Source organism: Epinephelus moara, chromosome 10 (assembly GCF_006386435.1).
Source record: "Epinephelus moara isolate mb chromosome 10, YSFRI_EMoa_1.0, whole genome shotgun sequence".
NCBI classification, from domain to species: domain Eukaryota; kingdom Metazoa; phylum Chordata; class Actinopteri; order Perciformes; family Serranidae; genus Epinephelus; species Epinephelus moara.
In genome coordinates this window covers 837,715-863,052 of record NC_065515.1, presented here as the reverse complement: position 1 = coordinate 863,052, position 25,338 = coordinate 837,715, and the positions used below count along the sequence as shown (strand labels likewise).

Sequence of the window (25,338 nt, the reverse complement as noted above, 5' to 3'; positions counted from 1 at the left end):
TGATTTAGTCTTTCCACCACTGTTTGACTCTTTTTTATAACATCAATGGATTTTTAATTTCATTTTTTCTATTTAGAACAATGTCTGGAACATGTTCGCGTCCGTTAAATAAATGAATTTATTTTTGAAACGATGGGAAATTTTTTTGAAAGTGAGTTGAGGCCGACTGTGTCTTCAGTGCCCGCAGCTTTTAACAGCAACAAGCACACAATATGATTATTTTTAGAAGGATCAGATCCCTCTGATGAGAATTTCTTGACATCTTAGGTTCATGAAATCTCTCCAAAACTTCCTAAATGTCAAAAGTGCACCATCATCTAGCAAGACTTTTTTGTCTTTCTTAGCAAGTGGGAAGACTGTGGAAATACAAGGTCTTCATCTAACTATGACAGCTTGTTTACAGAGTGCTGTTGGAAATGGATATAAAAGAATGTTTAATTAATCATGACACAGAGTCCGTAACAATTTACCACAGCTGTGTGATTTTTTAGAGGCCATTCAAGATCTCTGCCACACAGGGCGAGTATTATAAGTAGGAATGGGAAGAGACACGATTTGATCGCAGATCATGATAAAAAACACAATAAGTTGATGTTGGTGAATTTCCATTATCGGGATAATCATGAATATTGTGTCCATCGACCCCCAAAGAGACAGCTGGGCAAACAACGATAGATGTGACTCTGCAAAAACAGGCTGCATACACACCAACCGATCGTTATCAAGCACCAGCACACTTCATACCGAAAGATATGACACCATTTCAAATTGTTAAAAAGCCTGTTTTTCGCTTTTTAAATTAGTGTATCCTGTCTGTGATTCAAAAAAAGTGTTTGTGTCTTAACAGAATATTAAGTAAATTGTGTTCAGTTTGTTTTAATGCCATTTTAAGAGTTCAAAGCACATTTTGATGATTATCGGGATGAAATTGTGAATCGCAATCACAGACTGTATAAAACAACAGATATGGCCACTGTGACATAATGCATTGGTTTGTGGACTTCCGATTTGAAGCCTCAAGTATCGCCATCTTGGATATTTGGAGCCACAAGTGACCAAATTTGGACGAGAGGGTGGAGCTGACTCATAGACTGTAGCGACGCCTCGCAGACAGCCTGCAACTCAAGCAGCCACATCCTGAAATATGCACTACTTTAAGCTTTGATAAAATGTTAACGGGTGAGTTGCATAGAATTCCCCCCCTTGTTCATTGGTCGTAAATGCTGAAATTAGCTGTAGAGACCAAAAGCGTTTTGTTTTATTTTTCTATGGGGATCTGTTGCTTCGGGAGCCAGCCTCATGTGGCCATTCAAACAACTGCAGTTTTTGGAACTTCCACATTAGCTTCAATTTTCAGCCCTGGGGGTCGCCGCTTGATCGCATTTACTTTGACCTGGATCATCATGACTTAAAATTTCCTATCATCCCATGCCTACAAGTAATACTGTTAAACATACAAGATAAGCTTGGTGTGTTATCAGTGAGCATATCGCACTGATTTCGTTCGTTTCTGCAGGGAAACTAAAAGCTGTACATCGAGGTCTTCATTTTTTGTGGCGAGGTGACTGTTAGAATCAAAAGCGTTTGAGGAGAGACAGACGTCTCCTCTTCAAACATTCCCCTCACGTTTCATTCCACCACCTCGCCTATGTGATGGGACACCTTAGGGCCCAGTAACAAAGAACAGAGAGAGGTAGAGAGGGAGAAGAGGACAGAGAAACAGGGAGAAATCAGAAAAAGAGAGAAAGAGAGAGAGAAACCCAAAGTGAATGAAATAAGAAACCAAAAACACACCTGAGCTTGGAGTTGCATAAATGAATCAACAATATCAGGATGATCCCTGGGTCCTAAAATATAATAAAGATGAAACTTAAGAAATCATAAGAGAATAAGAATAATATACAAACAGCAACTGAATAGATTCAACAGTCATGTGGAAATAAAAGAGAACTCAAAAATATTTCATTGAAATAATTCACACGTGAGTAAGGAACAAAGGGGAGAAGGGGGGAGGGGGCATATGAAGCTTTGGCAGAGTCTTGGTAGAACAGACCAACCAAAAACAAAAAACAGGCAGAAGACAAAGACATGGGTCTGTTTGGAGAGAAAAAAAGAAAGAAGTAACGAGAGAAAAAGAACAAACCTAAAGAAACAAAAGTGGGTTTGGAGTGGGAACCCAGGAGGCACCTCTGTTACTGTTACAGTTTGGAGGGAAAGAGGCACCCAACCTGAATGAACCCCATTTGACCTCCTTCCCACGAGGCACCGCTGGCATCAATGTGATCAAACAACAAGCAGCACATTTCCTCTCAGACTGTGCCTCACGAGGAGGAGGTTTCTGTAAAGGGTCCATTCAGAGCTGGTCAAAAAAAATCCCCTTTGCTTCAAAGGTGAACCCATAGCCGTCCGTATGAATCGCACTCACACATCAGGATAGGTTCTGATATCACTACCTCCCTTTATGCTGGACACAGACTACAAGACTTTTTAATACAGATTGCAAATGATGCACAATTAAACACACATTTCCTGTAGAAGCTTCTGGACTGAAGAATCCACATCGAGATTCCTGACTTTCAAACATGGTTTTCTCCGATGGCTTAAGATTGATGTTGGAGGGACTCCAACAGCAAACTTGTAATGAAACAGAACAAACGTCTGTAGTAAGCGCCCAGCTTTAGCTGTTCCCAGACTCCAAACAAGTTTCCTGCTCAATACCCCCCTCCAGCCCTCATCCACACACAGCCCCTGCAGAGAATTCAGGGCTTATTCAGAAGGCTGTGATGGAGAGCCTGACTCTAATCCTAGCACAGCAGTGGCTGCAGCCGTATTGACTTGTCCCGCCCTGCTATGTTAAATGTCAGCCAACTGAATAAGCTAGTGGTCTCTGTGCTGTGACTGTATCCTGTATCTGATACTGTCTAATGAAAGGCACCTGCTCAGAAAAGAAAGAGTTTAGAGGGAGGAGGAGAGGCAGCCATTACTTAACCAGTCAAAGCAGGAGAGGAGGAGAGAAGGGACAACACAAAGGGAAGGGGAGCAGCAGACAGAGCTGGTACAAGTATCCTAACCAAAGTGTAGTGGATGAAATTATATCATCTCATTCATGTCCTTCTTATATGAAGTGAAAATATGAAGTCTTTCCCCGGGGTCACACACATTAAAGGAGCTGTATGCGACATTCAGAGTGCACCTATAGTCCTATTCACACGGGACTAGTGTTACCTGGGGACCTCTGGTAGTTTGCAACAATTGCGGAGGTTGTCTGTGATCTTAATCCCGTGTGATTCTGCCACGTCTGTAATTTGTCAAAAAACATTCTACCGCAAATTACCTACCATGTTTCGCCAAACACAAAGGTCGTGTGATAACATTAGCCCCGTGTGAATCAGCTTCTCTGTGCTTTGGGGTTGTATTAAGATTTTTTTTCTTTTCATTGCTCCGTGTTTCTGCTTGTTTTCAGGTCAAGAATTTTGGAGGCTGGCAAGTTTAGACAGCATTTTGGGTGCCAGAGGCTCATCTACCTACACAGCATGGACACTGAATCGCAGAAAGAGCAAGCTCAAATCCATCAGAAGAGTGTAAAGTGTAAGTTTGTATAACTCACATTAAAAAAGACAGAAGGAGATTAACACCGTACATCACCGCTTTGTTTTTCCTGTGTGAAGGCGCCGCATGAAACACAGACCTGAGGGGTAGTTTCTGAATCACATGACGTCCCCAGGCAACACTAGTCCTGTGTGAATAGGTCTTACGACTCAAGAGCCTGAGCTGGGATTGTTTGCACACAGCTCTCAACATGGAGGTGGCTGAGCCTGGGGATAGCAGCTAACGATGCTAACAGTGCTGACAGTGCTAGTAGTGTTTAACTGGGAGGGAACCAGAGGCTGGGTGCTACCCTTCCCTGACAAGGACATTCTGCCACGTTGGTCAGGATGGCATCATCAGCGGTAACGGCTGTATGAGTGCAGTGCAGAGCAGCGGCGATGAACTGGACCGGGACCGGCTACCACTACACAGAACAGAGAAGCTCGGATAACAACGCACACAGAAGTTGCGGGACTTCATTCTCTGCTCAGGATACCATTACTGCACTATATCTTCACATAGCAAATTGGTTTTTGCTGGTGTAATAATCATGATACTCTGAATGATGCATACAACTCCTTTAAGAAACTTTCGATAAACATTGAACACTTTACAAAATGAAGTCATTTTCATGCAGCCCAAACACTGAAACAGTAAATTCAAATAAATGGATTAAACAAAAAATGAAATAAGCAAATATTAGGCTGATAAATATAGAAAACATTACAAGGTGTTGATTACACACTGGAAGTTTAAAGCAAACCATAATAATGACTAAATCAAAGATCAGTAGAAACAGTCTGCATTGATAAAATCATCATTTGAGACTTTGTTAATTCAACACATGAAGCAGACACAACACTTTGTGGATCCACTTGCATTAATGAGTTATGAGGTCGACTGTGACAACAGAGTCCAGTGACCTCTAACCTGGAGTCATTTTTCTATTTGTGGCCTTCAGACTGACTTGTTTTAAATGCAACAGCACATCAGGTATATCACCCTAAACACAACATTTTTAACATTTGTTTTCTTTTATTTTCTAACAAATGTGTTTACAATTTCACCAAGACATGATTTTGTACCCTGTGAATTCAAATATGATCAGAAACATTTTAAGGTCTACCACTGATATAAACAGACACATTAGACAGTGTTCACAGTCCCGCCCCCTGCTGGACCCCCTACCTTGCTGGAAGATGGACAACGTTACCGAGGTAACCAGCTCAAACAGAGCCTTGATGGGTGGGAAGTGGTCTGTCTCGCTGGCAAAGATATGCACCATCTGAAACAGCAGGACTTCACATCAGACACTCGCTGTGTTTACTTGCACACAAGAAAGCAGGTTATTGGAAGAAAAACAGGCTACGGCAGTAAACCACAGGACGTCGCTATACACACTACAGAAACCTGATTACTGTAAAACCTGTGTTTGCATAGAGCTGGTTAGTATCTGATATATCCCCTGCCACCGCCCATATTTCTGAATCACAGCCAGTATATTTTCAGTGTATTGGTGATTTATGATGCTGCAGCCTGCAGGGATTTTATTTTTTTATTTTTTAGTCACAGCATTTGGACTGACAGTGCAGTGAGAAAACAAGTCCTGTGGTGAGAGCACAGTTTTTTTCCAAATGTGTCTGAATTTTACAAATAAGACAGTGTTCAGCTGCGGAAACAGACTTATTTATTTTAGTTATGGGTGACCCCAAATAGTCGTCAATAAACATTTTCACTCTGAGGAGCCTGACTGGACTGCCAATCTCACAGTAAAATCATCGCAATCACACAGAAATGTGGTTATGAAACAAAGGATCATGGGGGTGCTGAAGGTCTGATTTAACATATATGTGCCTGGTTTCTCCCAATTTTTCACAGTATATACCCTATCTAGGTATAAAGTTATTAATCAGAGCACTCAGATAAGAATGTTGTGCTCTCAGAGCGCTAAGTATTTTTAAAACTTGAATGTTTCTCTGTACAAAATCAGCAGAGGAGGTGCATATAAACAGCAGTGTGTGCTGCTTGGGACGTACATCGCTCTCTCTAAAAGAAAGTCAAAAGCTCTGTTTATAACCGCGGAAAGCAAGCGGGGTCCGAACTAGGGCTGCCCTCTAATGGCCGACCAAACGTTAGTCGACCAGAAAGGTCATAAGTCAGCAGGACTGCATTGGTCACTTGGTCGCAGAAAAAAAAAAACTCTATAAGAAGCTTTGCCTTGTCAAAAATAAATCAAAGCCTATATGACTTGGCCATGTGGGAATTTAATTTGCTAGTTAATAACATGTCGGGCAGGAAATCCAAAGTGTGGGATCATTTTGAGAAGGTGAAGGACGAACCCAAGGTGATATGTAAACTCATCTTCATTGGTCGACTAAAAACATGACGCATCTGAAACATAGAAGTAGCTACATGCCCATTAGCCCACAGCTAAGTTACGTGTCTGTCCGCCGCTGCAGTGCCTACAAACACATACCTCCACATGTGCCCCCAACACACAACAAACAGCGCTGGATGAAATACATCATCTTATAAACTAATAAAGTTCTCATGCCAAGTCAAGAGGGCAAAATACATAACTGTGTGTTTAAGCTCTTTTGTCTGGTCTGGAAAAATGGAACTAATGTGGCAAAAAAAAAAAAAAAAAAAAATACATGAACTGACGATCAGGCTGAGGATGTAAATTCTCAGGGGACACCCCTAGTTTTGGCATCGATCAGTTCCAGTTGGACTTTGGATTGAATTAATCTAAATGCAAATATTAACTTCCATGAGTCGTGTGTACAAGAAATTAGGTTTCGCTTGCAGAAATCTACCTGTATTAGTCAACTTTATCAATGAAAATCAGTAAAACGTAACTACAATAAAAGCAATGACTTTGACTTATGTGTCCAAACAAAAGATGTTTGAGAGTTTAGTCATGATTACACAGTGCAATTGTTGATAAAGTTTTACAAACATCAACTGTATCTTCATTAACCTTGGGCTCGTTGGAGCATAGCTGATGAGCTGACAGATTTGTAAATCTCTCTGCATGTAAAGCATTAAAGGAAGAATACTAATGTGTGTTTGTGTGTTGTGTACCTGTCGTGTGAGGTCGAGGGCTGAGGCCTGGGGAATTGTACTGTACATCTGCCCGAGCATCTCACTTAGCTGAGACACCATGGGAGCAAAGTCATGGAGCAGAGTCTTGACTGACTTCTCAAAGATGGCGCACACCGCCTGAGGGACAACATTAGATCAGCTGCACTGACATGTCATATCTGATTATGTGGACTGATTTCTTAAAAAGCAGAGGATGTGACAGCATGTGGCCGCACACGTCGATGACTCACCTCTACAACCTGCGAGTCGTTGAGCCACTTACTGAGTACAGTCTGTATGAGAGCAAACACTTGTTGCAAAACCACCACCACCTGAAAAACAGATGTACTTTATTTAATTAAAAGAAAGCATAGAAAGTCACAAACAAGCAGCAGCATTAGACATTAGCGTATACACATGGGTGCACTGCCTCTCAGCAGAATGACTCATGACTATGGTTGAGTGACAGGGCAAAAATTTCCTGTTGACCAACCTCACCCCTCCAACAAGCAATGTTGCTGTGAGCACCATGTGCCCCACTGCAATTCTAAACTGCCAAACTGCAGTGTGCTGGATTATTAAGTCTTAAAATGGAACATACTGTATGTTTATACTGTATGTCGATGTCTAACATCCATAGAGCCACCCTGTTACTGATAGTCAGTGTATCCATGTCACTCAACCCACTGATGACAATGATAATATGTGTGGTGACTGACTGGGTTTGGTCCAGGTGGAGGAGGGGCTGTCTTGACAGGTGGTGCTGAGCCGTCCGCTGACTCATCGTCCTGCTTGCTGATGTCGAGCGTAGTGAAGAGGTTGGACAGCAGTCCCAGGATGTGGATAATTGCTAATTTATTTGAGGGATTAGGCTGTAAGAAGAAAAAAAAGGAAAGAAGAGAGATCATTTTATTTGGGAATTTGCTACTCTACATCCGAACCCCCACCGTCTCTGGCTCATTTAGTCCATAGTGCCTGCCTTGAAAAATAACTGCTGAAATATTCAAGAGGACAAACAAACCCTAAAAGCTAGCTACTCCTGAAGAGGGTAAACAGTTTTGAAAATGAATGGATGGAACACCGAACAATTTACAAATATGTTTACTATGGTGCTCATAAATCACAACGTTTTTAATGACTCATTTGATCAATTTAGACAGTTACACTGAATACTTTTAGTTTTTTAGTTGTTTAGAGATGAAGAAAGCAGGTTTAAGGCAGCTTACTTTTTACAATTTGGGCATTTGTTATTATTATTATTTAATGAGAAATAGTGTAAAGCAATATCATTACTTAAAGGGATAGTTCATATGTTTTGTAATGGGGTTATATGAGGCACTTATCCATGGTATGTACGTAGCTATTTTTACACTGCCTGTTCAAGGTGGGAATGCTGTGCTGTAATATTCTGCCTCACTGTTCTGTAGAAAAGGTACATTCATGGAATGGGGGGGGACATAGTTGTTTCGCCTTTAAGCCAGCAGTGGAGATGGAAATGGTGCCAAATCCATGTCTGTGTAAAGGGGCAGAATGGGACGGGTGTCATTGTTTGATGACGTGCTCTGTGTGCGACCCACTGCTGGGAGATTTAAAAAGTAGCTCGTAGCAGTTAGGAGCTAACTCAAAGGAGGAAAAACAGCAGCTTAAAATGTCTGCAGACTGGAGAGATAATAAAGTCTGAGGGGTCCTTGCCCTCTGAGAAGAGGACGAAATCGACCACCAGATATTAGGGATGGTAAATGCTTGTTATTGCCATAATATTTTAGGAAGCCCTGCACTTCATACCCATCACGCCTCTATTGCTTCCAGAATGCTGGCATGCTATCTAAAAATCACACCCATCACTGGTTATTTGTGTAAAATGGGCTAATTTATAACCTACAGTAGATGGCAGTCGTCATACCTTCAGTTTGGAGAAGCAGGCAGGAGTACTGCCACAGAAGTTAAGTAATGTACTGCTGTGGACAGGGGCAGCAGCAAAACAAATTTTAGCCACCTAAAAAAATGAGTATCAGTTTAAGTGTACGCTAGGTTTAGAATATTTTCACCACTTTACCTTTTTGTCAGACAGTTCTTTCTGACGGTACTGAAGCGGTTATTTCTGCTCTCTTCAAAGCCACCAAACTCCTTTAACAAAAACAGTAACTTTACCTTGCAAAGCACAGAAGTTGCTGGTCTACTGCTGCCTCGATCAGCTAACTTGTTCATGTGTGACTTTGGTGAGTCCGAATCAACCCTTTAAAACACCAACGGCTTCCGTTCCCCGTTGGAAAGGGCCGTCTGATGCAAGGTTAAGTGGTGGAAATGTTCTAAATATAGCGTACACTTCAACTGACAATGATTTTTTTAAGTGGGACTTTTTTTTAGGTGGCTAAAATACTGTTGATACTATTCTCACCCACAGCAGCTTAGTATCCTGCCTGCTTCCTCAAACTGAGGGCCAACCACCATTTACTGTAGGTAATACACTAACTATGGATAACTGTCTTATACAACCCCACATCAAAAAAAAAAAAAAAAAAAAAAAAAAAAAAAATCAGAATTATCCATTTACTCAACGAAATAATTGGTAAATGAAAAAATATCTCATCTCACTCAAAGAAAAAATCTATCAAAGGTATTTCAGCAATGTGTCACTAAAATGCATCAGCACATGAACACACACCTAACCCAGGTTAAAATCATTAATTAGGTTTTTACTAAGTGTTCAATCATTGCTCTGTCGCCATGGTGATGTAACAGAGCCAAAAGACTAAGAAGAGGACAAGAGCCACATCTCTCCTTCAACATCTACCTCCCCTCGCCATGGTGATACTGTTACTCTCACTCTGTCAGGTCAGAGTGACATCACAGTTTACAGTCAGCCCCGTCAGACATCATGGTCATTCACCCCTGACGTAATGTAACCTGAAGGTCTCCCCACTAGGTGCCACTATTTGTCCGGCTCCAGACACAGCACCTGATTTCATAGTCTGATGTAATGGCGATACATCAAAAAGCTAGACGGAAAACAATAAGAAAGAGAGGACGTCGAAGACGGTGGATGAGACAGTGTGTGACTGTGTGTGTGTGTGTGTGTGTGTGTGAAGGGTGGAGGGTGAGACAGGGACAGAGACAGGCACACAGAGAGAAGCTTCATCTAAACTGACATCTCGATTCACCCCACCCAAAGTCTTCAGTGACTGCAGAACAAGAGATCAGGAGAAATTTTACTTTGTTCCACATACAGCAGAAATCAAACTGTGTATTTTTAGATAAATATCAGCTCCACATTTTTACCATCCAGCGTGACGGTCTGAAAATCCAGGGTCCATTAGACCTGACATTTAAACAGGGTAAAGAATCTTCTTTTGCATGACTGTGTGCATGCACATGTAAAAGCATGACCTACTGTACGCCTGTGTAGGCATTTTTCTCTGAGTTCATTTGTCTTCTGTCTTGGGGTGGTGTGCGTGTGTGTGTTTGCATGAGTGAGAGAAAGTGTGTCTTTGCTACTTCCATGTGAGTCACTAGCCCATGGTGCAGGGTCAAATCCAATCTGGTCCCGCAGAGAAATGTTCCACTGCAGTGACACCACACAGAAACAAGGCCTGTTCCTATTGGCCAGAGTCCAGTTGTGTCTGCTCCGTGTGTGTATGTGTGCTGTTACATGTTGGTCTGTGTACGCACCGTCTCATCCGCTAGCTTCTCCAGTTGCTGAATGTAGGGGGTGATGAGAGAGTGAAGGTTTCTTAAGATGTCTTCCACAGGGAGAGCTGAGAGCAGGAAGCCGAGAGCCTGCATCAGCCACATACACTGACTTGTCTGTAAGAGAAGATGATCGCAGGTTTAGCTTCAGCTCAAGCAAGCAGTGAGTTTAAACGTATAGTTTGGATTTTTTAAAGTGGGGTTGTATGTAATACTTATCCATAATCGTCGCACCCTCCCAGTTTGGAGAAGCAGACAGGAGAACCACCACAGGAGCTTAGCAATGTACCGCAGCTAAACCTATTTTAGCTACCTTAAAAAATCAATATCAGTTTAAGTGTGCGCTATATTTAGAATAATTTCGCTGCTTTACTTTGCCGTCAGACAGACTTTCCAAAGGGGAACTGAGCTGTTATCTATGCTTAATACCAGTAACTTAACATTGCAGAACACAGGAGTTGCTGGTCTACCTTTGGCTCTATCTGTTAGTTCACTGGTTCCCAAACTGGGGGTCCTGACACCACTAAGGGTCGCTGAAGCTTCACGAGGCCCTCTTGATTTAAGGGGTGTAAGGCAACTTGTTAAAAATATACATACAGTTGGCAATGGATTATTATTAAAGATACAAATTGAAAATGTCACAGGATAAGGGCACATTGAAAATATTTTGACAGAGCCTTCACTCTCTGCTAAACAGCCTCGTCCTGCATTAGTAAAGTGCACAGTTAAAACAACCAGAGAGCTAATAGAATACTGGCCAAGCATTAGGGAGACTAAAACACTAAATTAGTCACGAAAGAAGTTTTAATTTAATTTCCTGCATTCTGGTGATTTTTTATGAACAAATTTGTGCCTTTCGTGCATCAGTTCAACCCTATGGGCCCTTGGCCTTTTTTGGGGGGTATTTTTACTGCCTTTACTTTTAAGCTCATATCACAGTCATTATAAAGGCTACATACACATGCTATATCTTGTTTTTTTCAGGACAATCTGGGCTATCCAGATTTGCCATCATGACATGTCCTCCTATGTGCCTCTATTTTATATTAATTTTTATATCAATGAAAAAAAGAAATCTGTGTTACTAAATTCTTACATTTCTACATGTATCTCACCATAGCAAGTTGGAAGTTGACGTACTCTGCCATATATGAAGAGGGGAGACTCTCTGGAATCTGGCAATATAAGAACCATGATGCTGGGACATTCTGTCACTTCACAGTTGTCCAAAACATGTGGTTTGTGCCAGGCGGACATGATTGCCAGTATTTTTTCATTATTGCAAGAAATTCCATTGATTCATTCACAAGTCAAAAATGTGTTTTATCTGAAAGAAACATGCAATATTTACATCTAAGATAATAAAAAAATAGTCAACCAAGTGCAATGATCTCCTCTTAGATAATATTTGCCACTGCTCTTTGACCTGACCTGAACGTTTTGTTGTTGTTTTTTTCAGTTTCAGTTATATATTGGGGGAGCATTTTGGGCATTGGTGGGGGGCACGTGTCCCCCTCAATGTATATGGTGACTACGGCCCTGTCAGCATGCATAATTAGGCTGCAGTTGTCTGGGTGCGCAAAGGTGAAGTGGCTGGTCTTGTCATACAAAGTTTGATTGAGTGACAACTGGACAATATGGAGATATTTGCATCTTGAAAGCCGGACTACAAATGTGGATAGACAGGGAGAAACACACGCAAGCCTAAGACGTGGTAAGATACGATATTCCTCACTATATGAAGTGACTGATAACAAGATCTGTATAATGGATTGTAAAGAAATTCATCAGGTTTTTTTTTGTAGACAATCAATCTGTATTTATAGTGTGATGGGATGACAGCACAATGATGTGTGTAGTATCATTCGCGAGTAATCCATCCAAGAGTAATGTGTGTGCAAAGCTGTATGAAAGCTTTGTTATACATAATTTTAGTGTAAATTTATCTTTTTTTTTTTGCTATGAAAACATTGGACTACCGACAAGTGCTTGGTCTTGTCGGAAAGCTACGGTTCCGCTGTTTTGCGTGATATGCGTGGCTTCCCGCTATGACGCACGGGCGCGGAGAAAATCCATAGAGAAGACCAGGTGTGAATTTGGAAGCACTATGCGTCGTTCGGGCCCATAGGGTTAAAGTGCAAATGTCTTTTAATTTTGCCAAAATAAAAGTTCCCTAGTACTGTTATTATTGTGGGGAACAACTGCACGTTTTAGAAAACATCTACGCCTATGGTTAGTTGTACAGTTTGTCAGTTGTTCTCTATTGTTACGCATTTATTATAATGTGAAATATCCATAAAATATGTCTCTTAGTCAGGGGTCATCAGTTTACTCAATGATAGTAAAGGGCTCCCCTAAGGAAAAAGGTTGTGAACCACTGGGTGAGTCTGTGTTAAATGTGTGAACTAACCTTTTAAACACCAAAGTCACACAGCAAGCCCCTTTAAATCGCCCCCACCACCAGTACAAGACCCATCGATGCTACACCAGGCAAGTGTAGTGAATAAACATGAGGTCAAACACAGCAATAATCCACTTTATAATTCATCATACATGAAGATGTGATTCACCTTATGAGAGATGATGTAACCCATACGCCTACCCTAACCGCCTCTCTTTTAACCTACCCCTCAGGGGCTAGCATAATGCTAACTTAGCATTTCCTGATCATGGACTGAAGTGTAGGTATGGTGGGTGAGTCATGTAGCTGGTGGGCCGGTCACACAGCTGCTTCAGCCGCAGCTACCTACTTGGATCAGGGCAGTGGTAAACCAGTGGCTCCCGTGTTCTGCTGAGTAAAACAACTGTTTTTGTCGAAGGAGTCTGGCTTTGAAGAGAGCACAGATAACAGCTTTACCTCCCCATCGGACAGGGCTGCCTGTCGTCAAGGTAAAGCAGGGGAAATATTCTCAATATTCTCGTACAGTTAAGTGACTAAAATACGTTCTGCCACTGCCCCTGTCCACAGCAGCACATTGTCTAGCTTCCATGCCAGTCCTCCTGCCTTCTGATCCAAACTGGGGAGAGCCTGCCTCCATCAATTGTAGGTAATACAGTGACAATGAGTAAGTACCTCATACAACCCCACTTCAAAACATCCAAACTATCCCTTTGAACAGATTTTTCACGACACATTACATTTCGTCTTTAGACTACAGGCTGAAATTATGTTACGCAATTCTTTAACAGCATTTCTTGTTTAAATGTCATTTCAGTGCAGAGACAAAACAGAAAGTGAGTGTGAGAGAGTGCACACTGACCTTGTGGATCTGCTTTATAAGCACCTCCTTGAGAGAAAAGATAAAGTCAGAGTGACGGTTCTATTCTTTTGAAAGCACAACAAAACCCTAAAATAAAATAACTTGAAGTAATTTCAAAGAGTAAATGTTATTTCTGGAAAGCAGGAACATCACAGAAGTCTGCAATATCTTAGTCATTAAAAGTAAAAAATACTTTATACAATTGATTGCAATTAGCTCTCATACTTCATCAACTGAGTGAAAAAAAACAATGGCATATTAAATAAAAGAGATGTACATCCTCTACATACCTGAGAGACAGCTACTATGTTGGCTGCGTAGGGTGGCAGGTCATATTTGCACTCCCTACAAATTTTTTTGAGTGTGGAGACAGAAGAAACAGAAAGGTCTGGGTTCCCCAAAGCCTGTAGCACCAAGGGCAAGACACTGCTGAGCATCACCGGGTGGTCGGCCAACCATTCAGCCAAAGCACCTTGTGGGAGATAAACATTTCAGACACTGAATGAGAAACAACATGAGTGTTATGGAACTGAAACATCTCCTGTTTCCATCGTATTGTCATAAGATTTACACTAAATCTATTTTAACTTTTTATCCCGTGTGCTGCGATCCTTTAAATCCACCCATGAAACTCACCTATAGTGAACATCACTGTGTCTGCTAGTTGGACGTTGTTGATGTTGATTCTGGGGATGAGTCCGATCAGGCCGGGGATGACGTCAGAGTAATTCACATCTATCGTCTCTGCTATGGACTGGAAGCCATACAATAAGGCTTCTGTGTGCTGAAGGAGGAGAAGGACGTCAGTGTATTTGCTGAGCATCACTTGATCAATATAGAATTTCAGCAATGAAAGAGTTAAAAAAAGTACCAATAAAAGTTAAAATAACCCCAAATCAATGTAATGAAATAGTTACAATCATTCCCTTAATTCCTTTCTTTAGGTTTTCTTGGGGTTTATTTTGATTTGAGAGTGCAGACTACATGCAACATACGTGTAATAAATGTGAAAAACAGAAGTCCTGGTCTAAAAAAAAAAAAAGTTTATCAATTCCACTATGACACATTTTCAATACCGGCTTCTGTGCAACACTCAAACACACAGAAAATAGTCCACATTTTGTCTTTGCTCGTCTGTGTACGTCTCACCCACCTGCCATGATGTGGGCTGCTCTGCATTAGTCAACAGTCTCCCTAGTTTATCATACAGGTTACTCAGCAGCTCTGCTCCCAGCATCTCATACACGTACATGAGTGTGTCTGAGATATCCACCCTGAAGGACAGGCATGCACAAACAGACATTTTAGAAGCACGCAACTTTGACACACATATCTGTTAATCTCTGCCAGACAGGTTTTGCCCTCTCAGCTGCCAGTCCAGTGAGTCTATTAGAGCAAAACACGCTCATATGCTGACCAATCATCCTGTCAGCGAGTAATTTCTGAAACACTTACACCGTCACTGAAACACTTGCACACAACAGTGTGCAGCAGAAATAGGCATACACAGAGACTGTCAGGCATACAGATACACACACACACCTGTAGATCCTGAATTGTTCTTTCTCATCTGAGGACCAGGACGCGTACTCCTGGTCAGAGGGGAACTGAGCTTTGTGCAGCAGAACATCCACCAGCTGGAAATATACCGGCCTGTAGACCTGCAGATACACTGCCTGCTTATCCGACTCGAATGACATTATTTCATCCTGAGGAGGGAATAAGGAGAAGAAAATTGTCTGGCACATGAAATCATTTATTCACTTTACAGACCAAAAACATCTGTCACAATTCACACAGGCTATTAACACTGAGAGAACTATCAGTTATCTAACAGTGCTGGGTAATACACCGACATATCAATGCTGTGATATGAGATTACATATTATCTGCTGTAATATCATAAGTTGTTTACTTTTCCTGGTTTGAAGGCTGCATCATAGTAAAGTAATGCAAACCCACTTAGTCATTAAAGCACAACCCAATCGCCAGAATCAATATCGGCAATGTCCACTTCAGGAAATTATTAATATGCAAAATGTGTACATTATTATGCCCTGGATATGTTGAAACTTTCGCTTCTCTGTGCTTTAACAATGCTGTGGTTACCATGCAGTTATGTTTAGGCACAAATATCACTTGGTCAGGTGAGTAAAGATCATGTTTTGGTTTAAAATACCCAGCTTTGGGGGCACAATCGCTGATGGAAATGTAGCAATGGCTGGCTAAAAAACATTGTTTGTTGGTCTTGAACTGTAATCTGCAGCTCGGCAGCCACCTCCCCTGGTACCATGCCAACCACCATTCCCTACACCTCCTGATGACAAAGTTAGCTCATAAACACTTTAGGAACATGATATGTACGAAACATATAAATGTAAGGTCTATTGTTTGCAGAAATGTACAATGCCAACATTCTCTTATGTCAAACGGGCTGTGTATCCAGATTACTGATCAGTATTTATCATAAATCTCACTGTGAAAATATTTGTAAAAGCACCAATGAGTCAACACTACAATACTGCAGCAATACCGATAAAGATTTCTGGTAAAAAAAGTATTGTGATATTTGATTTTCTCCATCTAATATGTGACTATAGTCTGTTTGCTCAGACTTATGCTGGATAAGGTAGAAGACAAAAAGCAAATGTTTTCAGACAGGCTGTCATATTTTATTATTTGAAAACTGTAAACAAATGCCAGTGAGACTTCAGTGAGTAGCACTTCAATTCAATCAGGATGTGCAGGGAGAGATGTTTTATACAGCCTGCTTCAAGCAGCTGCCTATAGAGCCTCACCACACTACCATGTGCCGACTGGCTTTACGTGCCTCGTAAAGACGACGTTAAAGGAAAGACGTGAGTAAATCATAGCAGCAGGAACATATAAAGTACGCTTTGTTTGTAAAACTACCACAACATCACTTTAACACGGATCAGATTTTAACATTCCTTACTTGTAGTGTATACCAGAAGGTGAGTGTGAGCGAGCTGGTGGTCTCATTGACCGGGTAGTGGCCGGGGATGCCTGTACAAAACATGATCATGTTGACTAAAGCCAGGAAGCCCTGCCAGTGATCCACCTGCTCCAAAAGAGTCCTACAGAGAAAAAGAGAGAGAGAGAGAGGTGGGTGGAGAGAGAAAAAGAAGTGTCATTTGGCAGCAGGTGGTACATGGGCTCATCAGCACCTTTCTCTGTTTCATTGACACAGCAACACATTAAAGTAGACATGTAACAGTCTGTCTCATGTCTTACTGTGCAGACTCTGCTTCTGCCATGACTTGTTTCGGTGCAAATGAGCGTTAAGAAATTTGTTTCTCTTATATAGTAGAGTGAGAGTTCACCTCCAAATCCAAAAAACTATTTTTCCTCTTAACTGCGGTGCAATTTATCAATCTAGATTGTTTTGGTGTGAGTTGTTGCATTGGAGGTATCAGTCTCCTCTAGAACTAGAGGACACTCGACTTGTGTTGCTCAAGGAAAAACTCAACAGGCATGTCTCTTTCCAGAAATCATGACACAGTTACTCAAGATAATCCACAGACCTTGTGAGCAGTTTCACGTAGGAACTATTTTCTTTCTACCGAACTACACTTGCCATCAGTATCGCTGTGCAGAACGAAGTGTGCGTCTACTCATGGACAAGAAACTCGCGCTTGTGACAGTGTGAGATATAAACATTAACCTTGGCTGAACTGTAATCTTAGCTAGCTCAGTGGTGCTAGGTGAGCTAGCAGGAAATGCATGCTTCCTCCTGCACAGTGATACAGTTGGCAGGTGCAGTACGGTAGACAGAAAATGGATTATCTTGAGTAACCGTGACAAATGTTGGGTTTTTCAAATGAACTTCTTAGGGCGCCCCCCGTAATAGTCGACCAGAAAGGTCATTAGTCGGCATGATTTTAATTGGTCACTTAGTCGCAGAAAAACTCTAGACAGACACAGGAAGTGTCCACGTTCAGCAGTCAGACAGGAGTCAGGTTAATTTCCAGGGCTGGTACCTGCGGTTATTCCACAGGCTAGTTAATAACATGTCGGGCAGGAAATCCAAAGTGTGGGATCATTTTGAGAAGGTGAAGGACGAACCCAAGGTGATATGTAAACTCATCTTCATTGGTCGACTACAAACATGACGTATCATCTGAAACATGGAAGTAGCTACATGCCCATTAGCCCACAGCGTCATTAACAGGCGGCTCGCTCAGTGTGTGACGTGCACTTGTAGATAAAATATAGGCCTATATTAATGAAGGTTCATTAGTACGGTTTTGTATTTCTCTGTAATGTAGCACAGTGTTAACAATGTTACTGATACTATTCTTTCTCACACCTTCAACTCAAACCACCAAAATATATCATTTAATCATTACATTCATATCAGAAACATGCAGGAGACTAGTCCACTGATGGACCTTAATCATGACTATAGGTCAACCAGGAAAATTCTTTGTTGGAGGCAGCCTTAGTACTTCTTTTGGTGCTGAGCACCACAAGCCGAGCACCATCTAGTTTCTTATCTTATATTGAAAAGAAGGCAGACATCTTTACAGCCGATATCTCTAATGTTCGGCAACTCACATCAAAACAATCTAGACTGATAAATAGCACTACAGGGAAGAGGGGAAAAAAATAATTTTGATTTTGGGGTGAAATGTCCCTTTAAAAACTGGACAATATTTTTATTTTGTTATTCAAATGGCTAAAACACATTTACATTTGTTGCTTTCAACATCACTGAAGTACAGAATGTTTAAATATCATCCTAAGGGTGAATAATTTCAGTCGTATATGAAAAACATTTTGACAAATATAAATCTATAATAAAATTTTACACTGTTACAGGACTCCCAAACACACACACACCTGGAGTGGTTTTCTCCCAGTGTAACGGCGATACGGCAGATACCGTGGCAGGTCTCCATGTCTCCATTCTGAACAGCCTCTCTGAGCTGCTCCTGGAGGGCGAGCACTTGAGGAACCATTTTCAGCAAAGTGTTCACATATCTAAAACCCATGGACACACAAACAAACACAGACAGTTGACAGTTAGGAGTCTCGTTCATTTAAAGCAAATGATTGAAAGCTGCTGCACACAGTGCTGTACAAGTGAGAAGAACATAGCATGCACAGCCGGAGAGCCTCCACTGGTGAATATATAACTGACTCACACCGCTCACAGCTAGGTTGATGTATTTATTGCTCCTTCTCAAGACAAGTGTTTATTTCAAATCAAATCTCAGTCCAAGTCAGTCCAACCTCTGATCCAGCACACCCACCCTAAAAAACCCACACATATAGCAGGGAACCAGAAAATCTATTCAAAGCTCCAGCTCAGAGCTGCGCTGCTGTCAGTTATTATTCTGTCTTCTTCCTGCTGTCTCAGCCATCTATAATTCCCTCACTCTGGCTAAAACACACACATGCGCTGACACACACACAAACCTACACAGACACATTGGTGCACACACTCTGACACACTGGCTTCAACACAGACTCAGATCTGCTCATGTGACAACATCAGACAACATCCTCCTGTCATCCTTAATGACAGCAAGAGAAGGGGTGACATTTGGAGATGAAGGGCGTGTGTGTGCGCGCGTCTGAATGTCACAGAGGAGATTATGTGCATGTGTGAATGCTATAAATGTAAACCATATTACGGGTGAGTCAGTCCCAGGGGTGTTTTGTGGTATGCAGTTGGTGCTTCATCTTTCATGAGAACGTCAATAAAGACGTGGGTCCATGTCAATGAATATTCATCAATGACACAGCAAGGTTGTGTGAATTCAACAACATTTGCGAAGAAACAAAAAATAAACAAATCAACCAAAAACCAGTGACTCACAATATCTCTGAGGAATCCAATCTGAAGCGCGACTGAACACTGTTTCCAGTATCAGCTCATCTGTTGGTTGTTTTTTTCAAGTAATCGTTCAAAGTGGAAATAAACACATTTTTTGCTTTACCTTATCATTATGAAGTTAATGCTGACTGCACAATGTAATGACTACAGAACAATGACACCATCAGCCCTCAGACTGGGTCCCTATAAGCCTCACTTTCACTTTGCAATTCTGGGTACTATCACTCAGGAACACTAAGGCTTGATTTGCAGCACAAAGGAAGTGCGTCAACCACTGTAACAGGAAGCGAAAAGCATTTTGGTTTTCCTTCGTAGCTATCGGTAGCTATCCCAATACTGTCCCCAGTAGCGGAAATGGTGGACACGGACAGTGAAACCAAAGTAAGTGTGGAAACTGGTAGTTTTAAGGCTCTGAGGAAAATGGAGAGCGATCCGGTTGTCTCTGTGACAGCAGAAGCAACAATAGTACAACTTGAAAACACTAGGTAGGAAAAGTTGTAAAGTTTTGTGCTTCTACTTTAATTCATAAAATGTCAGGGGAAAAAAAAGTGTCTTCAAATTGCTTATTTTGTCCAACCGACATCAAGCTATGATTCTCTGCCTGAACCAAGTGGGCCCAACCCAACCTGTCGGGGTTCTTGCCGTGCCTGGCTGTATTTTCTCGATATACTTTCCAGCTTGAATTGGGTCGCGTGTGCGTCAGTTTCCCAGTGTTTTTTTTGTGTGCAGATCTTTTGGTAATTTAATGAATAATGTATGGCATGTGTTGCCATCAGCACATTATAACTAATAAAAATGTTGAGAGTTAGAATTAGACTTAGACAAAACACTTGAATTGTCTCATGCAGCGGAGAGCGGTGATCATCATCTGCGTGCTACATCGCTGTGGACTGCCGTATGGAGCCTGCTCTGCTGAACCTGTTGTACATGAGACGAAGAGCCGATGACAGACTCTTGAGGTAACAGAAGCAAGAGAGGAAATGGTGCGAGAGAGCATGTCAGCCCTTAGCTTGTACATAGCAGTACATATTATTTCATACAGTAAAAATTCAGATTTTTAATTGGGTCAGGCTTGGACAGAAACTATGCAGGTTCATGTAGGGTCTGGCTTGATTTTTTGGCTACAATCAAAGCTCTAACTCACAGTCCAAACCAAAAAGCTATTTAATTTATAGCGCCACAGAAAAGTCACAGATCCTCGCACAGAGAAACTGGAAACACAAAGATTTGAATTTTTGCTTTATAAATGACTAAGAATTGTTTGATTAATAAAACTGTTGTCAATTAATCTTCTGTCCATTGAAAAACAACTAGCATTAGTGTATGCCCTTATAGAACAGTCCTAGCCAACCAGTAAAAATGACACTGATATGAATGCTCTGCTCTGCAGGTTAAATGCACCTCATACCGCAGTCCTGGAAAGCATTTATTATTCTAATTTCCCTCAGGATCTCTTATAATCCGAGGAGCCGGATCTGTGGTCCTGCATTATGAAGCTGAGTCCCCTACTCAGCATCCCACACTGATTCAGCCTTCTCTGGAGAGAGCTCCACCCTGCTGAGATGTGATGTGTATGACTCTGGCCTCCATCTAATAAGCCAGTACCTGTATGTGTATTTGCCGACATCCTCTGTGTTCGGGTGCCTGAGTGACTCTGAAAGCAGCGCAGGGACCGGCTGCAATTTACTCTGAGTGAGTGACTCTGTGTGTGTGTGTGTGTGTGTGTGTGTGTGTACATGTGAATGGCAGACTGCACTCATGCACTCAAAAGATCATTCATTTTTAACAAGGTGCTTTGCAAATGCAGGTCATGCACTCTTAGCTTTGGAAGAGAGCGCTTGGTGTGTATGTGATACGATTAAAAAGGCAGAATGAATTCCTGTGTGCTTCCCCATTTCCCTCATAAGCCGAGACATTCTGGAGGTTCCTCCTCTGAGACAGTCTGCTGCAGTCTCCTCTCCTCTAACTCATAGTTGCCTGTCCTCTCCTCCTTTGCTCCCTGCCCTGCTGTTATACACTTTTTCTGCCTCCTTCCTGACTCCTCCTTTATTCTCTCCCTCCACTACCCTCCCTCCCCCCTCCCACCTCTGATCCCCTCTGCAATTACTGCAACACTCCGAGACAGGGGAAATGGGTTGCCTGGCAACAGGATGCAGCTGGACCAATAGCATCCCCCCAAATGAGTTGACTGTAATGTGTTTAAACAGAGGGAGAGAACAAGAGACAGGGAGGAGGGCTTAGTACTGATGGTGAGAGGAGAGAAAGGGGAGAGGAAGAGCACAAAGAAACAGAGGCAGAGTGGGAGAACAGATAAAATAGAATAAACACAGAGCATAATCTACAGATGGGAAAAGGTGGGCTATGACTTCCTAGAGAGGATGGAGGAAAAAAAATTGCACTAGGTTTTCTAAGGGATTTCTGTTCCTTGTCTCTCATAGACACATCACAAAACACACACTACATTAAGTAGTTAAATATGAACCATAAATCACACAATGCTCTGACTGAGACAGAGGCCAAATGTGTCTCAAGAGACATTACTAATGAGAGAGTCAAGACTTTAGGGAGGACCTGACAAACACACACCGGCAAACACGCAGGGCTGCGATCAGTATTAAGCAGAACAAAATAAGAGATAGAAAATTGTGATTTAATTGTGAGAACAGCTGAAATTTAGCGAGGAAAATCAGAAGAATTCCATCTCTCACTAACGTACTCTCTCCTACAGGAGCCCAGCAACACTTGCTGCTGGTTCTACCTGTGACTCCCACTGCCATTAATCGTCTTCCCACCATCTGCTCTGCAAAATGTGAGTGTGTTTAAACAGACTCGTCAGCAGCTACTTCACAGATCCGACCCTCTTGTCTAAGAGGCAGTGCAGAGGTATGGAGGATGAAGTCTTTCATACTCGCACACTTTCACACCTTCCCCTAACACCCTTTCTTCTCTTTGCATCGTCCCGTCACCAACGCCCTCTCCCTCTCTTTCTCTCTCTAGGGGAGGGGTAATGGGTGCCTGCCATGTCTGAATCAACCAGGGCATGATGACATCTCTCCCCAGCTCTGTAACCATAGCAACGCCAGCCAACCGAGAAATGCCGCTCTCCTCCCCCTGGCTGTCAACTTGCCCTGCATCAATCCCTCCCTCCTTCCCTCCATCCCTCCCTGATGCCCTTCCAGTGCCCACCCTGTCTGTTTCCTGCCCTTGGCTAATGCATCTTTCTTTTTCCCCTCTGTTCTCCCTCTCTGTTCCCTCTTCTATCTCTATTCTCTTCTAGTGTAGTTTCTCCCGTCATAACCATGACAAGCTTTCATGCCATACAGTATCATTATTTCTTTTTTTCTGCCTTTTTTGGGGGTTGTGAGTGCGTACTGTCGCACATTTGTACACACCTTTGGGAGTCGGGCTGTGAGATGGCGTTGACTATTGCCTCCACCGCTGTGTCGAAGAGCTCTGGGTCAGGTAGGGCACTGAAGCAGTCGTGCACCAGGCCTTCGCTTTCACTGAGGGGCACATCCAACAGCACCCAGGATGACAGGCAGCGCAGCACGCGAGCTTTCACCGCCCCAGGGCTGTCCGTCCTTCGCAGCAGTTGCTGGAGTAAGGGACACACTGACCCCCACTCCCGGCCCAGGGCGCCCCGAACCTAGAGGGAGGATGATAATGAGGGTTAGACTGCAACTGTATCAGCCATGTGTGATATGTTCTTCAGCGTAATGAACAGACTCAGTCTGAGTTTTTCAGTACTGGTGCCATAAAGATACCCGTGTTTTAGCACTGACACAGATATGATGCTTTGTTGATACCTTACTTTTTGGAACATAAATAAATAATCAAATATATTTCATTGAAAAACGTTTTAGTCTAACAAAAAAACACAAACCTCCCAAACATTTCTGTTCAATGCAAGCAGCTGTACAGTAACTTCACCAGCATTAAACAATCCAATATGACTAAACTTATGATTTAGATCAAATATCTGGAAGCTACTGATTGCAAGATTAAGAGCCTGTTTAAACCTGGTATTCACAAGCATTTTGGGCAATACGATCACAAGTGGACAACTCGAAATATAAGTGAGGGGATGCATTTGACCACACCTTTCGTAGTGCAAACGCTGTGTCCTGATGCATCCTCGACAAGCAGGACATATAACTTGTCCATTTTACAATGACTAAAATGACTGGATGAAGTCCTGCATGACTGCTGACTGTTTTGCCCCATGGAAGAAGATGTTTTGATAGATTAGATTTGGCTTCTGAATATTAATATTTGACTATTTGTTCCTTTTTTTCTAAACTGAGTTTGAGAGTTTGAACAGGGTTCAGCTGGATGTTCAGTGTTCAGTTGACTACGGAATTTCCGACTGATGATTTGAATCTCCGACTTCCAGGCAGCAGCCCTACTCAAAATACCTTGTGATAACAAATGAATAAAAAAAAAGAGAAAAGAAAACCTGTAAACATTGAACAGGTGGCCATAACCACCTGCAGAGGCGGGGGAAGGTGGTACCTGCAGACATACCTGTCCCTTTCTGTACTGTGGCAGGCGGCTGGTCTGGAACTCCTCAGGCAGAACGGTGAGCAGCTCCAGTAATGCCAGGCAGCGTGCCCGCCCATCCACCCCTCCTCCCTCCTCCTGGAACACCCGCACCATCTCTGCCACTGCGCCGGGCCAGGCCTCAGGCATTGTGTTGAGTGCCAAAGAGGCCAAGGCCACACATAGCCGGGTGAGCACCATCTTGGAGCCGGAGGAGAAGCAGGCAATCTGGGAGAACAGCTGGGTCTTCAGAGACTCGTACTGGTCTGTGGGGATGTCTGACCAGTAGCGTGAGATCTTGGTGTGAAGTGCGCTAGCGCCAAAGTACTGGATCTCTGGCACCTGTGAGAGATGACATTTTGATGCAAATGACGCACAACACTTGTGTATGTGCGTGTGTCTCCACGTGAGATATTGTGTGTCCACTGTACCTTATCTGGGCTTAGTAGGGCCCAGCAGAACTGCCAGGCCTGAGGCGAGACCTGAGCCTGCATTAGCCATTTCTGGGCTAGATTCTTGTTTTCTATATTGGGATCGTAGTACAGCTGGTGGAGGGCCTGGAAATAAAGACGACAGAGGAGAGTAAGGAGAGAGAAGTCAAAGAATGCATACAATCTGTGGATCGTTAAACCACGAGAGGGTTGAACAACTATGTAAAAACAAACTCAATTTGAGAACTGTTTGCAACTACACTCCAAACATTCACAATTGTGGATGTCAGAAATAACAGAGGAGTAGAGAGAGGAGAAGCACGGTCCTTTGAGCGCTTGTGTGGTGGGAAGAGCTGGTTACCTTGAGAAAAGAGCATCTTTTCTCACTCGCAAACAGACAAGCACACAGACACGTAGTAGACAGCTTACCTCGAAAACCTGAACAATGGTGAAAGCAATGACCTGAAAACAGCACTCTCTGAAGTACAGCTCTGAGTAATTTGAGTACTTGAGTGCAGAGAGAACAAGAGGGAGCAAGCCAAAGAGAAAGAAGATAAAGGATGTGTATGAGAGAGGGAAATAAAAGAAGGGGAAAAGGGAGCATTAATTAAACAGACACCTCTAATCCTGGCAGTGCCAGAAGAGAGGTTTAGGCACTACTCTGCAAAAAAAAAAAAAGCCTGTTTTTTCTCTCTCATTCTGTCTCACACACAAATACACACACAAGTACATGCTCGCTGAACTAAAACTGCTGGCAGCCAGCACTAAGTGTCTGACAAGCAACACAGGAAAAAAAAATCTATTCAGCGAGCTTCTGATCCTTGTCTTTACCCCTGAAGCCTGCACACATAAATCCCTCCACCAGCAGTCATTCTCTCCTCTTTCT

At 42.4% G+C, this 25,338-nt stretch overlaps 1 protein-coding gene across 3 annotated transcripts in view; it reads right to left on the bottom strand.

Moving 5' to 3' along the window:
* Positions 1-25,338, bottom strand: part of LOC126396323 (importin-13-like) — a 36,737-nt gene that overhangs the window by 5,724 nt on the left and 5,675 nt on the right. For all 3 annotated transcript variants that reach the window (XM_050054292.1, XM_050054294.1, XM_050054295.1), the window contains exons 3-18: positions 24,453-24,578; positions 24,007-24,363; positions 22,875-23,128; positions 18,483-18,623; positions 16,576-16,717; positions 15,162-15,328; positions 14,773-14,893; positions 14,256-14,403; positions 13,910-14,091; positions 13,620-13,646; positions 10,342-10,476; positions 7,392-7,544; positions 6,924-7,004; positions 6,673-6,810; positions 4,777-4,873; positions 1,795-1,847 (exon numbers count right to left, since the gene is read on the bottom strand). In XM_050054292.1, the coding sequence (XP_049910249.1) occupies positions 1,795-1,847; positions 4,777-4,873; positions 6,673-6,810; positions 6,924-7,004; positions 7,392-7,544; positions 10,342-10,476; positions 13,620-13,646; positions 13,910-14,091; positions 14,256-14,403; positions 14,773-14,893; positions 15,162-15,328; positions 16,576-16,717; positions 18,483-18,623; positions 22,875-23,128; positions 24,007-24,363; positions 24,453-24,578 (2,322 nt within the window). The remainder of the gene's footprint in view (positions 1-1,794; positions 1,848-4,776; positions 4,874-6,672; positions 6,811-6,923; positions 7,005-7,391; positions 7,545-10,341; positions 10,477-13,619; positions 13,647-13,909; positions 14,092-14,255; positions 14,404-14,772; positions 14,894-15,161; positions 15,329-16,575; positions 16,718-18,482; positions 18,624-22,874; positions 23,129-24,006; positions 24,364-24,452; positions 24,579-25,338) is intronic.